The 15,945-nt window shown below is 37.4% G+C and overlaps 2 protein-coding genes across 2 annotated transcripts in view; both read left to right on the top strand.

Annotated features, from left to right (window-relative positions):
• FAM135A (family with sequence similarity 135 member A) overlaps positions 1–9,496 on the top strand; it is a 119,796-nt gene extending 110,300 nt beyond the window's left edge. The window contains exons 21-22 of the mRNA XM_047102780.1: positions 5,027–5,140; positions 7,720–9,496. Coding sequence (XP_046958736.1) covers positions 5,027–5,140; positions 7,720–7,925 — 320 coding nt within the window. The 3' untranslated portion in view covers positions 7,926–9,496. The remainder of the gene's footprint in view (positions 1–5,026; positions 5,141–7,719) is intronic.
• Positions 9,497–14,884: 5,388 nt separating this feature from the next.
• The window catches only part of SDHAF4 (succinate dehydrogenase complex assembly factor 4), a 31,444-nt gene continuing 30,383 nt past the window's right edge, over positions 14,885–15,945 (top strand). Inside the window, exon 1 of the mRNA XM_047102853.1 lies at positions 14,885–15,009. Coding sequence (XP_046958809.1) covers positions 14,946–15,009 — 64 coding nt within the window. The 5' untranslated portion in view covers positions 14,885–14,945. The remainder of the gene's footprint in view (positions 15,010–15,945) is intronic.

Below are 15,945 nucleotides of genomic sequence, written 5' to 3'. Positions count from 1 at the left end.
TAATCTGGTTCCTGATTCTTTTACTGATTTCATATCCTGCTCTTCCCACAGATATATCCTTTGTTTTAGTCATACCACACATGTTTTATGCTACACTCACCCATGCTTTTTCTACCACCATTCCTCCCCATGTGTTTACTCATCTTTTTAGAACTGATTCTCTTCAGGGCGCCTGGGTGGCTCAGTCCAGTTGCGTGTTGGACTCTTGGTTTCAGCTCAGGTCATGCATGATCTCATGGTTTGTGAGTTTGAGCTCCATGTCGGGCTCTGCACTAACAGCATGGAGCCTGTTTGGGATTCTCTCTCTCTGCTCCTCCCCTGCTCATGCACACACACACTCTCTCTTTCTCAAAATAAATGGACAGACTTAAAAAAAAAAACAAAAATTCTCTTCATCTTCTAAAGTTAAACTCAAATACTACCTGCTATTAAAAGCTTTCTTGATGCCCTCTCTCATTTAATGCTCCTCTACTCTCAGAGTACCCACTAGATTGCCCAATATATACCTAGATTTTACACCTCCACACTGACCTCATCAATGAATTCCAGTCTTCATTTGCCCTCTAGACATCTCTACTTACATATCAAACTGAATATGTCTAAACCTGAACATATTGTTTTCTTTTGCTAACTCTTCTTTCATCATTTTAATCTTATTCTGTCTTCTAAATTACTTAGTTTTTTGAAATACCTCAAAAAACTTTGCATTTTGCAAAACTTTGACCTCACTTCTTTGCATTCTACCTCCCAAGATTGTTAAAATTGTAACTGAACTCTAATTAAACACAGAATCTGAAGCAGGCTCTAGGCTCTGAGCTGTCAGTGCAGAGCCCAACAGTAGGCTCAGACCCACAAACCGTGAGATCATGACCTGAGCTGAAGTCAGACACTTAACCGCCTGAGCCACCCAGATACCCCCTGAGCCATAGTCTATTTAACTAACTTGGTTCTTGGCTAATAAAGTAAACCTGCCATGGAGAAGCACAATATTAGTATTAACGCATTGTTGTTGAAAAACTGTTATTAAAATTAGACCACTAACTTTTAAAATGCATTTTTAGGGGCGCCTGGGTGGCGCAGTCGGTTAAGCGTCCGACTTCAGCCAGGTCACGATCTCGCAGTCTGGGAGTTCGAGCCCCGCGTCGGGCTCTGGGCTGATGGCTCAGAGCCTGGAGCCTGTTTCCGATTCTGTGTCTCCCTCTCTCTCTGCCCCTCCCCCGTTCATGCTCTGTCTCTCTCTGTCCCAAAAATAAATAAACGTTGAAAAAAAAAAATTAAAAAAAATAAAAATAAAAAATAAAATGCATTTTTAAAGTACAGTACTGTCAGACACCAGGGTGGCTCAGTCAGTTAAGCGTTCAACTCTTGATTTCAGCTCAAGTCGTGATATCACAGTCCGTGAGATTGAGCCCCATGTCAGGATCCACGCTGACAACACAGAGCCTACTTGAGATTCTCTCTCTCCCTCTCTCTGCCCCTCCCTCACTTGTACTCCCTCTCTCCCTCTCTCTCTTAAAATAAATAAACATTGAAAAAAAAGCACAGTACTGTACTGTCATTTCCCTGTAGAAGCATGTCAGAATCTCTGCAAGGAGCTATTATTTTGAAAAATAGATGTTAATATAATGCCTATTCTTACAATATATGGTATAGAAATAAAACAGTGCCAAGAAATTGGGTGGTCATTGGGAGTATAGAGTCTAAGGACAGGTTCATTGATTTTTTGTTTAATGGGAGATATTACAGTGTTTTATTAATAATAATGATTCATACAAAAGAGAAAATTGATGATACAAGAGAGGGACAGGACAGCTACTAGAGCCATGTCTTTAACTAGGAAGGAGGGAATGGCATCTCACATTCTAGTGAAAGGGCTGGCTTAAGGTGGGAACATACACAGCTCATCAGTAGAAGAGCAAAGACAGAACATGAAGTCACAGGTATGGTAGGTTAGTTTGGTTAAGATAAGAGTATGTGGAAGTTCTGTTCTGATTCTTCTATATTTTTCAGTGAAAGAAGAAGCAAGGTCATGAGATAAGACTGAAGAGGGGATAGAAGGTGCTGGCAGTTTGAGGAAAAATAGTCATTTAGCAAAGCACACAAATGAATGTTACCTAGCAAGGCTGCCATAGGCTGTGCAATGCGCAGCCCCAAGAAGTGTCATTCTTGTGACACCTGAAGTTGCACAGTATGATAGCCTTTTATGGGGAACACAAATATATATCTTTCAGAAAAACGAAAAAGCCAGCTATGCTGTTACATAGGCTGGTTTCATGCGACTTGGGATAAAATTTTAGTAAACAGCATCAACTTAGATTCAGAAAGCACAGTACCTAGAACAGCTCGGGTAGAAGTAAAGATGGTATACTACAGGACAGTTTTTTTCACGGTTTGGGCTACCCCTTAAAAGAATTTTGAAGAAGTATGTACCCCTTGTATAATTTTAGGGTGACACCTAAAAAATATTTTCTATAATTTTAAATAGTGGCAAAGGATATATTTTCTGGCATATAAGGTAGTACATACTTCCTGAAATTATATTTTCATAAAAATATAAATTCACTCAGTTGGAGTTATATATTCAGTTCATATAGTTTCTAGAACTTGTGTGCCATAAAATCTAATTGGCAGTGCTAATTCTTATTGTCATACAGTCAAGTCAAACTTATTTTTGTCAGAAAACATTGTATTTCATTCGTATTTTGCTTCATTCCCCCAGAGACTTTTATACCTCAGGCCATATGCCACAATAAAATCTGAAATAGGTTGGAGAAATGCCTTTCTCTAATAAAGTGGGAGAAGGACAAGTCATTTTTAGGAAAACCCTCATACAGAAGTTGAGATCTAGAATTCAGTTTCCTTAAAGCTATACATGCCCATCCTCACCATCTAGAGTTTTTTTTTTAATTGAAGTATAATTAATATACGATGTGACATTGTATGTATAACTCTGTGCATATATAACATACAGTTTCAAGTGCATGGAAAGTCTTAAATTACCCCTGAAGGTAGATGTATACCAGTTTGAAGACCTCTGCTCTAGGACACACAGGTGATTCCCAGAGTAACGCCAAGGTGTCAAATCATGCTAAAAGTAGAATTAGTTTGTCACACAAAATGTGAGAATGAAGGGAAAAAATAATTTTTGTTAATATTTTTCTCAAATATGATTTTAAATATGTGTAATTGAATTAATTCCTGTTACAGACATTTGATTATTTCATTTATATCCCTAAGGTTTTATATATCCAGATTGCCACAGAGGGTTATCTTCTCATTGAGAAAAAGGGAGAATGACCTTATATTTGACATAGAGGGTAAATACAGTCCCACCTGCCCGTATGTGCGTCTAGAATCTCTCATTATTAGGATCATAAGTTCCAAGAGAGAAAGGAGTATCTACAAAGGTGCTCTGGATATTCTGGATCCACAGTAGTCCCCACAATTGGCCTGTCTCTAACCCTGAATTTCAGTAAGCAAAAAGTATCAAAATTTTACTCTGGAATGTTCCAGAACAAAATTATATGACCTAAACTAAGCACCCCAATCCTAATGTATTGTCATTATTGGCTTGTATCTTATTTAATAACCACATGGATTTCTTATTTTTTATTTATTAGTCTGAGCTACATAGCAAAATTAGTAATACATAGTAAAATTAGAACATTACTGATAGTGGGGTGCCTGAGTGGCTCAATTGGTTAAGTGTCCTAAACTTCAGCTCAGGTCATGATCTCACGGTTTGTGGGTTCGCCCGCATCAGCGTCCCTGCTGTCAGTGCTGAGCCCTCTTCGGATCCTCTGTCCCCCTCTCTTTCTGCCTCTCCCCTGTTTGTGCATGCTCTCTCTCTTTCTCTTTCTCTCAAAAATAAACATTTTTTTAAAAAGGCGGGGAGCCAACTGTTGGCTAAGCCTCCGACTCTTGATTTCAGCTCAGATCATGATCTTGTGGGTTTTGTGAATTCCAGCCTCTGCCTCAGGCTCTGGGCTGACAGTGTGGAGCCTGCTTGGGATTCCGTCTCCCTCTGTCTCTGCCCCTCCCGCGCACCCCCCCTTCAAAAATAAATAGATAAACATTTTTTTTTTTTAAGGCTCCACTAGCAATCCAAGAGTATTTAAGAAAAAACATTACTGGTAGTAAAGTGGACAGGAACTTGGTTTTTCAGTGCTTAAATGAGTTAATTAGTTCAAAGTATCACAAGACCTAAATTCACGCAGTTTGCTGAAAAATAAAAATAGAAGAACCTGACTAAAATCCGTGGATGGATCACAAACCTCCTATTTTTACTGAAAAATCTTAAGTATGTATTCTCTTGACATCATACTTCAATAAGGAGAAAATATTATTAACACTAGGCAAGAGTCAGATGAGAACTTAAAAATCAGCTTTAAATGATTTCATATAGGGTATACTGTTTGTTCTTATGGAAAAGTGTGATTTTGTTTCTTTAGGAAACAGCCCTAAATATTGAGGATTATCTTTTAGAAAGTAAGAAGGTCATAAAATACTTCCTTGTAGAATTTTATCCCACCCTATATAATCTCTCTCATACCCACGCACTACCATGTCACAGTCCTTGCTCTCACTCAGCACAAACACACATTTCTCATACCAGCATGTAAACTACATAACAATGAAGGTAGGGGTTTTTCTGTAGATAATATATGGAAATTGGAGAACGAATTCATCAGATTTAAAAAGCCATAAACTTATTAGTACTACTGAGGAAATTTAAAAAATTGTGGTCACTTAATATATTAAATATAATATATTAATAGAATATATTTAATAGAATATAATTAATTAATATAATATATTAAACACAATATATTTAATATAAAATTAAAAGTTAATTCAAATTAACTTTTATTTAATTTGTATTAAATTTATTATTTATTATTTATTAAATTAAATTATTAAATATTAAATTTAACTTAATATATTAAATTAAAAGTTAATTTAAATTAACTTACTAATTTAAATTTGGTTACTTACTGCATTATAATTCCATATTTTTTCTTCATAGGGCTTCACTATTTCAAAAATGTTGTGCTAGTGGGATCTCTACAGGATCGCTACGTTCCTTATCACTCTGCTCGTATTGAAATGTGTAAAACAGCTTTAAAGGACAAACAGTCAGGTAACTAAGTAAATTAGAAGTATTTTATCTCCATTTGTTCCTCTGACAGTGCATCCCATTGTGATTTGTATTTGTATTTCACCAACTACAAATGAGATTAAAACTTTTTTCCTATGTTAATTGATCATATTATTCTTTGAAATGCCTGCCTATGACTTTGATTCATTATTTTACATTGAGTTATTTATCAGTTTCTCAGTAAAATCTCTATGTATTAAAAAAAAAAAAGAAGTATTTCAAACAGTTGTATCTACAACATGAGCTTTTTCCCAAATTTTTCTTGTAGTCTCTTTCTTCTTCCTCTCATCTCTCCCTTTATTTCCTTTTCCATCCACTGTTATTAACATCTATCCTTACTCTTTTTTTTCCTTTCTTTTCTCCTGGCATGTGGTGTTTTTGCCAATAAAACCATCATTCTTATGAAAGAGTTCTTTTATCTAATTACAAATGCTGCTTTTGCTGCCTCGAAGGTAATCTGTACTTTGATTTCCTCACAATTGTTGGGATTGGTGATTATGGTAACAATCATGCTGCGTGTTCTGCTGTATCTTGCTTTTCATCAAAGATGGCAGCAAAGACTACCTCACTTTAATAAAGTAGTAAAGATTTTATATATTCTTTTGCTAGTTTTGAATAATAAAAGAAATTTAAATCATAGCTATTTAGAGCCAGAAGGAGACTTGGGTCTTGTTGGCTCATTTTATAATTGAGGCCCAGAGATGCTAAGTGGCTGATCCAAAGTCACTGGTGATTAATTAATTACAGGCTTAGGGCAAAAACACAGGTGTCCTTCCTTCCCATATTTCCTCAGTCCCTTTTTTGGAATGAGGCTGATTTTTAAATGAACTCTTAATCCTTTGCATTTTCCACAGTTTAACAGTGAGCAGCCTGTTTAGGCAGGGACTCTCTCTTACATATATTTGTATTGGCATTGCCTGGCATGATGCCTGGCACACAATGGGTGCTCTGTTCATTTAACACATATTTTTTTTTAGCATTTTGTGACATCAAAATAACCTTTTTTTAATTATTATTATTAACTTCTGTTCTAGCAGGGATTTAAGGATAAATTAAGAAGAGATTTAACTTCCAGATGGGTCACAAAAACTAGAGAAATGCCCTTTGTTTTAACAGTGATCTTTGCCACTAGGGGGCAGGGGGAATCTAATAAAGACAGGTTTGGATTTCTTCCTATGTAAAAATACTTTTTAAATAGTATAGAACCAGAAATCCAGCTTGACAACCATAATGAAAACTAAGAGAAGAGGTGAGAGAAAAAGTTTTGTATGAATTTATGTGATAATAATCTCTCAAATATCTCTCTCTCCTTTCTCTAAATGTACTTCCATATTCTTTTCCTTTCTCATGATTCCTCAGGGATAAACTCTGCCTCTCCTCAGAAATTTGATACTTGCCTCCCTAAAATCCACAGGTCCATGGATATATGTTTGCACTCGTCTATAGTAAGGTGGTGATACACAAGCATTAAAAACTGTTTGCCCCTCGTAAGGAACTTTGTGCTTTTATATATATATATGTATACACACACACACGTATATATACTTGTATATATACGTGTATATATACGTATATATATATGTATACATATATGTATATATACATACATATTTACATATATGTATATATACATACACATATATACATATATATACGAATATATATGTATATATGTATATATATACGTGTGTATATACACACACACACACACACACACACACATAACCTTCATCTCTTATGCTTAGAATGAGCTCAATAAATTCATTGTAAGAATTAACCAAAGAGAGGGAGACAGGAGCACAATTTTGGATTTAAAAGCAGGACCCAAGCATTAAATAAACCCTTGGATGAAAAAAAGAATTCTGTCTGACTTTTGAGCCAAACTCACATTGTCTTTCTGACTATAGGAAGTTGCTGTTTTTGCTCAGAATAATGTGGAAATATGTGGAATACAGTTGAATGCCACAAACATTTTTAAAGTACTTGCTATAGGTTCAAGTTTTAAAAGTTATAAAAAGCAAAATGTCTTTTTTTTTTAGTATAGTTGACACACAACGTTACATTAGTTTCATGTGAACAGTGTAGTGATTCAGCTTCTGTGTACATGATGCTATTATGCTCACCACAAGTGTGGCTACCATCTGTCACCATACAATACCATTACAGTATTACTGACTATTCCCTATACTGTGTAAAAGGCAAAATGTCTTAGCATGGCTACCTTATTGTCACAATGGTTCAACAAGTCATAAGTGACTTAATGTTGAATAAAACTGTTTGTTCTGTTATATTCATTGCTTTGAATTAAAGTATCAAATTGACAAGAATTTATAATAAATTTGCAATTTTTACTTGGCTAGATAAATAATGTGGTTATTTATATTTTTTATAAAATCATCTCAAAAATGGTGGTCAAAGAAAAAGAAAACCTTTTAAAAGACATTTGTCTGCTTTAAATGGAAATAATAAAACTAAATTTTATAAATTACATAAAAGTTGGCATAGAATTTTTTTCAGTTACTTACATGAACTAATTTTCCTACTTTCTATTTGTTCCATAGGACAGATCTATTCAGAAATGATCCACAACTTGCTTCGCCCAGTTCTGCAAAGCAAGGACTGTAACTTGGTTCGTTATAATGTCATCAATGCATTGCCCAATACAGCTGATTCACTCATTGGGAGAGCTGCACATATAGCTGTTCTTGATTCGGAAATATTTTTAGAGAAATTCTTTCTGGTTGCTGCCCTCAAATATTTCCAATAGGATAAAAACATTGTTAGAGACTTGATAATTACCTCATTCAACAATGATTCAAATAATGTATTATATTAAGCTGTAGATGCTGATAGTTCTAAGAATATTTATACCTTTTTGTATGGAAGATAATTTATATCATCCATGTTTAGAGCTTTTTAAACATCAACTTTACTTTCTAGGTAATGTGGCTGTGCAATATTTTTTTAATTTTATCTTTTTACTTTTCTATTACTTTTTCATATATTTTGCTACATAAGTATTTCAGTGAAACTTTAAGCCCATATGTATATCTGATTGTTTATTATTGGCTTTCCACAATTCTCACATCGGACACATCATATTAAAGGCCATTATCGCTAGAATAGCATGAGATTTTAAATTTTCTAGTATTGGGGTATTATTTAGTTAATTATAAATTTTACTTTTAACATTTTACTATGTTTTAACTGGAAATAAAACTATGGCTGCTAAAGTATATTTTTTGAAGAAATCAACTCTAGCCCAGTCAAACCAGGTAGTTCCTAGATGACATGTTAAAAAAGTTTTCTAGAAAAGTCATTATTACTATTGCTATTAAACATATGTCATGCCTATTAAAATATATTTTCTACTGGTGATTTCAACATTATTTCTCATACTGACTTTTATTACTGGAACTTTTCATGTTCATGTTAGCAGCATCTAGAGATTTTTGAATGTTTGAATGCCCTCTGCGTAGATTTGGTTGGAATTTTGCTAAATTTGGTAGTGTTGCTTGAACTTTCTGACTATATTTCTTTAACTTTTTTCATGGACTTTCTTGTATGTACATAGTAAGTGTTGAAATTTATGAAATACTTTTATGAATTTAGATAATTTTTAAATATTGTTAAAATTTGTTGAACTAAAAAGTAATGTAAATAAAATAATTCATGTTAAAAATGGAACAAAATAATTACATGTTTGGGGATACAGATGCAAATGTTTTTGATATATGGAGATGTTTAAGTCTTTTGACTTTACTAAAGGTGCTGAATAGCATTAAATTCACTATTTTCCTTTCCTGTTTTACTTGTGAAAATAATAATGCACTAAGGGTGGATAGAAGGTCTGTTTGCATCCACCAGTTGTGGTGGACAGAGGTTTTTGTAAGTATGTGTTGTATAATTGATGCATGTTTTATTTTTAGCATTGTGTTATTGCCTCTGATGTTAATAAATGAACAAATGACTATCTGGAGGAACAGCTAAAACACTTGCTTATTTTCAGAATACTAGAGTATATTTTTATTTAAAATTGGATAGACTATGTTAATTAATTGTATAGACCAGCATAATTATATAACTTACAGCCTTTGTATTTTTATAATTTATATCTTTTGCATATATTAAGTAGTTGAAAGGTACTTCATTGGCTCTCCATAATTCTTTACTTTGTAAAAGTGTTTGAAAATTCAGTGAATTGACTAAGCAATATATACCAAGTGCATTATAACTGGAAAATATAAATATATGCATTAACCACCACATATTTTTGCCACACACATTTTTCATCTTGACATACTTGGCCCTGAGTTTGAAATATGCTTATTCTAAGTTTGAATAATCTTCCAGGTTTATCAAAGGACTCATTCTTACTCATAATCATTTTATTTGAAGATAAATTGCTCTTATAATCATGGTTGGTTGGTTGTTGGTTTTAAAACAACAGTTTTTTTTTTTTAATATGAAATTTATTGTCAAACTGGTTTCTATACAATACCCAGTGCTCATCCCAACAGGTGGCCTCCTCAATGCCCATCACCCACTTTCCCCTCCATCCCACCCCTCTTTAAAACAGTTTTAAAAGCACATCAATGATCATGGTTTAAAATCTAACAGATTTCACTTTTCATTTACCAGGGAAACTGTCATATGTTATTTACCTCCAAATTCGGATTATAGGGGTGGGATGGGGTTCTGAGGGAGAGGGGAAGTGATTGTCTGAAACACTATAATTGACTTTTACAGAATGAATCTCACTGAAGTGTATACCCGTAAGGATTCTTGTTGCAAACAACAAAAAGCAATTATGATTAAATTAAGCAGAAAAAGAATTTATTGGAAGAATATTAGGTAGCTCACAGAATTTCTGGAAAGGCTGGAGAATGAGCTTTGGAAAACAGATAGAAGCCAAAGGAAGCTGGATGACCAAAATTGTAGCCAAACTCTGACCTCAAAAAGAGCTGAAAGTTTGTGTATATGTCTACTGGTAGTGGTGCTTCTGAAAACAGGATTCCAAACACTCTGCTTATTTGAATCACTCCTTCCAGATTCAAAGTCTGATGGGAATGTCCAACTGACCAAGGTTAGTTTATGCCAGCACTCAGGCTGTCAGGCCTCAAAGACAGCAAGTATATCCAACCTTCTCAGCTTCTGCAGTAGAAGATGGCACCGTTTCTCTCAGCAAAGTCCACCAAGCATATGAAATAGGTTTAATGACTGAAAATCAAATATAGAAACATGAGAGATCAACTGTTGTCCATCTCTTTGTCTTTCTTTTTTTATTTATTTTTTTAATGTTTTATTTATTTTTGAGAGAGAGAGAGAGAGACAGAGACAGAGCTCCAGCAAGGGAGGGGCAGAGAGGGAGAGGGAGACACATTCTGAAGCAGGCTCCAGGCTCTGAGCTGTCAGCACAGAGCCTGACGTGGTGCTCAAACTCACAGACCGCGAGATCGTGACCTAAGCCAAAGTAGGATGCTTAACTGACTGAACCACCCAGGCACCCCAATCTCTTTGTCTTTCTAACATCAACATATACCATTCTTCCCATATTTACACATTTACATATTACTAACAGTACAATTTTCCTAACATAATACTATTATCCCTCACCAACTTTCAAGTCCAGAATCTCCATGTGATGTCTATTCCTCCTCTAGTTCTGTAATGATCTTGTCTCAGTAGTATGCAGCCCATAGACAAAATTGTGACCTAACCACCACCACCCCATATACAAAAATAGTGTAAGATAGGAAAGAAAAGAGAAATTACTAAATATATAAGCACATGTGTGCACCAATGGGGAAGAAAATATAGTTAGAACAGGGCTTTGCAAGCTTCCTTGTTGAGAATTACCTGAATTACTTGTTCAAAATACAAGTTCCAGGGGCGCCTGCGTGGCTCAGTCTTTTAAGCATCCGACTTCGGCTCAGGTCATAATCTTGCATTTCCTGACTTTGAGCCCCTCATTGGGCTCTGTGCTGACAGCTTGGAGCCTGGAGCCTGCTTCAGATTCTCTCTCTCTCTCTGCCCCTCTCCTGCTCATGCTCTCTCTCTCAAAAATAAAACATTAAAAATTTAAAACAAATTCCAGAGCCCTATTACAGACAAATTGAAACAATCTCCAGGGTAGGATATGAGGAGCAGCATGTTTTGTCCCAAAGGTCTGATTTAAAAACAAAACCATACAGCTCTCAATTCTGCCACTGGCCGGCCATGAAGCTAAATTGTTACGATTTGTCACCACTGCCATTTATTCCGTTTCCTTTGTGTTCAACCAGTATCTCAGTGAATGAAATGTCTTTACCTAGTGGTTGATGCAAGGATCTGAGTCTTGAGTGGCCTTGCCTATATATGATTGCAGATCTTTGTTTAATTTTTATAATTCAACATGGGTATTGTGAGGAGGATCTTATCCAGGAGATAAGATCTCCCAAGTTCTAGTCAGACTCCTTTCCCTATTCCCTTTTCTTCCATGGTCTTCAGGGCCAATCACCCTAGTTAGCACCATGACCAATTTTTTAAGTCCTAACCTAGAGGAATGAGCTAAAAATGACCAGTTTACAATCCCAACTTCCAATGCAGAGAATACATTCTATCCCCTTGTACCCTACTCTGTGTACAAAAATTGGTACACCAACAGAACCTGGAATCATGGATAGTGAGAACCATAAAGGGTCTAAGATTTTATCCTGCTTGTAGACTTGCTTGCTACAGTGAAATGGATGCAACAGGAGACTCCCGGGTACCAAAGACTATTACAGCAAAATCATAGTCAAAGCATCAGCATATTTGCACTAGTTCATGGAGCCCCAATTCCCACAGTGATGTAGAGGGCCAGATGACTCCTGTACACACTATGGGTTGCATCACAGGAGAAAAGTCCAGAGCCAAGGGCCAAGCAGTTCTGAGCAAGCAGCAAAGAAGCCAGTCTCTTTTCCCCAGGGGAGCAGCAGTTAAATGGTAGTAATACTCTATTAGATGCCTATATGACTAACTACGGAAATTGCTAAGTATCAGGAGATGGATAAGCCTTGCCGTTAGCATACTCAGCAATAATATGAAGGGAGGCCCAGGACCCATGGCAGATTGCCTCTCCTCACAATGGAAAGCAAAATATATGGACAGTATATTAAATATAACAAGATATTAGTCCCTCTACTACTCTTTGGATCCTGTTATTCTGTCAACAGAAGAAATACTACTGAAAACACTGTTAAGTCATTTGGAGCATATGCCAAGACCTTTAGGACAGCATCTCAAAGTATTTTCTGACCTTCGTCCAAAAGTAAACCTTCAGTAGGGTTGTCCATTATTCTATAAGACCAGTTGGCTTCTGGTCTGATGGGGATATGTGATAAAGCTTGTTAATCCCAGAGGCATCAGTATTCTACAACTTTCATAGGAAAGTGAGTTCTTTGATTAGAAGCAATGTTGTGTGGGATGTTATATAAAGTATATGTAGTATAAGGTATTCAGTAAGTCCACAGAAGGAATGTATAAAAGAAGTATAAGTCAGAAGTATAACCAATCCAAATGCAGTATCATTGTTCCAATAGAACAAGTTGCTACCTCCTTCATCATCGTAAGATTCCATTGTAATCAAACCTGCCACCCAGGCTATATAGTGCTATATCAGGGAGACAGATTGTTCACTGCAAGTAGTGGTGCTAGCCAATCAGTCTTGGCAGGGGAAAAGACTATATTAAAAGTATATGTATATCTCTATGCCACCATGGCTACCTGGTAGTGGGTCCAGCTGTGGTGAGAGAAGGAGGCTGATTGATGTCTACAAAATGGGTCACTATGGTAGGCAGCCTCTAAAATGGCCTTCGTTGATCACCATCTGCTGGTATTCATCCTTTGTGTAATCTCTTCCCCTTGGAGGGCTCTGGATATACTGACTCACTTCTAATGATAGACTACATCAAAAGTGATGGGATGTCATTCTGAGATGAGATCACAAAGACTGTGGTTTCCATCTTGAGCAGTTTTCTTGTTCTGTCATTCATTCTGTGGAAAACCAACTGCACATATTATGAAGTGACCTTTGCAGAAGCCCACATAGCAAGAGCTGAAGGAGGTTTCCAGTCCCAAAGCCCACAAGGCATTAAATCCTGCCAGTAATTGGGCTAGTAAACTTGGAAGCAGATCCTCCCCTAGTTGTGCCTCCATCTGGGACTGGATCCCCAGCTAAGACCTTGACTGCAACCTCCCTTAAGGCCTAGAGCCAGAGAGCCAGAGGTACACTGGCTCCTGGATTCCTGACCCATAGAAACTGAGAATAAGTGTTTATTGTTTTAAGATATGAAATTTTGGTGTATGTGATGGAGTGATAGGTAAGTAGCAGTAATCTTCTTCTGATTAAGAGACCTTCTGAAATGGGAGCCTTTTTTTTTTTTTTTTTTAATTGAGCAACAAGATCCAAATGTTCTTATGCTTTGGAGTGATTTTGAGAGGTCCTATTCCAAAGGACTATTCCAATACCTTTATATTCCCAGTCCCTGCCCACTTGACTAAACCAGTGCCCATGAAGTGATGTAGATCTTTAGAGCTTTATCTCAAGCCATGTCTCCTTCCGGGAAGACAAAGTGTACAAAATAAAGTTCTAGCCTCTTGAGAGGATCTCTCCCCCAGGCATCTCTCTCTGTCCTCCCCCACCCTGTTCCTTCAGGGCCTCTGTTAAATGGGGCTCTAAATGCCAAGGCAGTCCACTGACAGCTGAGTCAGTATATTTAGCAAAGCCATCTGTATAACAGCTTCGAATTTTTTCCTCAGTCAACTAGTCACAAGCAACTTGTTGTTAAGCTATATATATAAACTAAGGGTCAAATGTATGTGTGGGAGCTACCTGCTAATAAAAATTGCTTGAGTTTTGTTTCCGGCCCTGATCTGTATATAATACTCTTAGTAAAAGGACTCCTTATCTAGGAGGATCAGATAACTCCCAGTTCTTGATGAGAAACTCAGATTGCATAGCCCTCTAATGTCACACTGTCAGACATTACCAGCGCCCAATAGTTAGCCAAAAAATTTTCTGAAAAATAAAAAATCTAGGGACCTGCACTGTGATTCTGTAAAGATTTCCATAAGTTACATAAAGCCTCCTGATCTGCCACATATGTTTCAAACACCACTGCAACTGTTGGAATTCAAGGGCCAATTGGCAGGGCTCCTTCCACTACAGCCTGGACCAGATGACAAGCCTTCTCTTGCTCTGCACTTCACTCACAACTGTCATCTTTCAGGTCATCTAGTCAATGAGTCAGAAATCACGAATTAGTGCACTGAACAACTAGATGTTTAAAAAACAAAAGAGAATTGAGGGGAAAGAAAACTATTACACGGGCAAAAGAGTAAAAGGTACTTTTATCTTTGTATACTATAAAAGAGATCTTTCAAAAGACCTCTGCCTCAGATTAAGAGGAATACACGGAATTATTCCCTCATCCAACTTCAGCCATGATTTGGGATTTTAATCACCAGGAAGGTCAGGGTAGCTTGAGTCGCTCTTCGCGAAAAAGCTGACGCTCTCCATCCGCCTTTTCCTGCACACAGCCCAGGATGGGAGCACAGACTCCTAGAAGAGCTCTGGAAGCCCCGCCCCGCCCGGCCACACGCACGCCCCGCCCCTCCGTACGCAGGCCCCACCCAATCTCAAGCACGCCCCGCCTCACGAGAGATCCGCCCCGCCTGTGGGTTGGGCTCCGAACTGCGCCGCTGGCTCCTTCTTCCTGCTCCTTCATCCTCTGCTGGGCCAGAGGACGCTGCAGGAGTCGGCAACATGACTGTAACGAGGCTATCTCGGTTGCTTGGCTACATCCCGGCCACCGCGTGGAGAGCGGCAAGTAAGGCGCCCGGCCCCGGGGCCAAGGTCGCGGGCGGGGTCGCGAAGGCCGAGCGCCGCGAGAAAAGCCTCCCTCGGGGAAGCCGCGTGTGTGTCGGAGTCTGAAGGTGCTGGGTGTTGCAGAGCTTCTCTTCCTCGGCTCAGCCACCCACGTCTTGGTCCTGGGCAGGTACCTTCACCGCCCGGCTCAGGGGTGGGACTAGGGCTAGAAGATCACCCCAGCCCTTCGAGAGCCTGGACACCAGCGTCCTTCCGGTCACTGCTCAGGTCTGGAAAGGCAGCAAACATTCTAGGTTGTTTACTTTGGAGCTCTCAGGGCGCACTACGCTTTGATGCTCGTGAAAAAAAAAAATGGAAAAGACGGCCCTTGGGAACGAGAATCATTCATTTACTTTCATTTACTTACTTAATTTACATCAAAAAATGTAGCGGTTTACTGTATTAAAAAAAACTGGAAAAGTGCAGACGTCGCCCCACAGTAGCAAATTAGTATAATAAAAATTAGATGAAGTCGAATTGTTAAATACAAAGAAGTGTGTATGCTTTCAGTAAAAACTGACATTTTAAACCTATTTTTGTTGGAAGCTTTTTTCAATATTTTGAACTTAACCACAATTAGTTTAATTGAGGGCATCCTGGAGAAATTGTGTAAGTTGAAAACAGAATTACTGCTTCTCCTATTAATGAACTCCAGATTTCTATGCAGTTTGTTTTCTGTATTCATTTCTCCCCAGATATATTACTTGTTAATTGTAAACATTTAAATGTTCCAGGAAAGAATAATACAGAAAGTGAAAGTCCCATTTTTATCTAGCCTTCAAGGTAATAACTGCACATTTTGTTATGTGTTCATTCACCATCCCTTTCGCACTTGTGTTAAAAACTTAAGAATGAGGTATTTGATACCCAAAACACGTATAACACGAGTAAGTTATGA

The sequence above is a fragment of the Lynx rufus genome, unplaced genomic scaffold, assembly GCF_022079265.1.
Source record: "Lynx rufus isolate CCGP_SWC_20201006 ecotype Redwood Valley unplaced genomic scaffold, mLynRuf1.p SCAF_6, whole genome shotgun sequence".
In the NCBI taxonomy this organism is placed as follows: Eukaryota; Metazoa; Chordata; class Mammalia; order Carnivora; family Felidae; genus Lynx; species Lynx rufus.
This window is presented reverse-complemented; position numbering and strand designations above follow the sequence as displayed.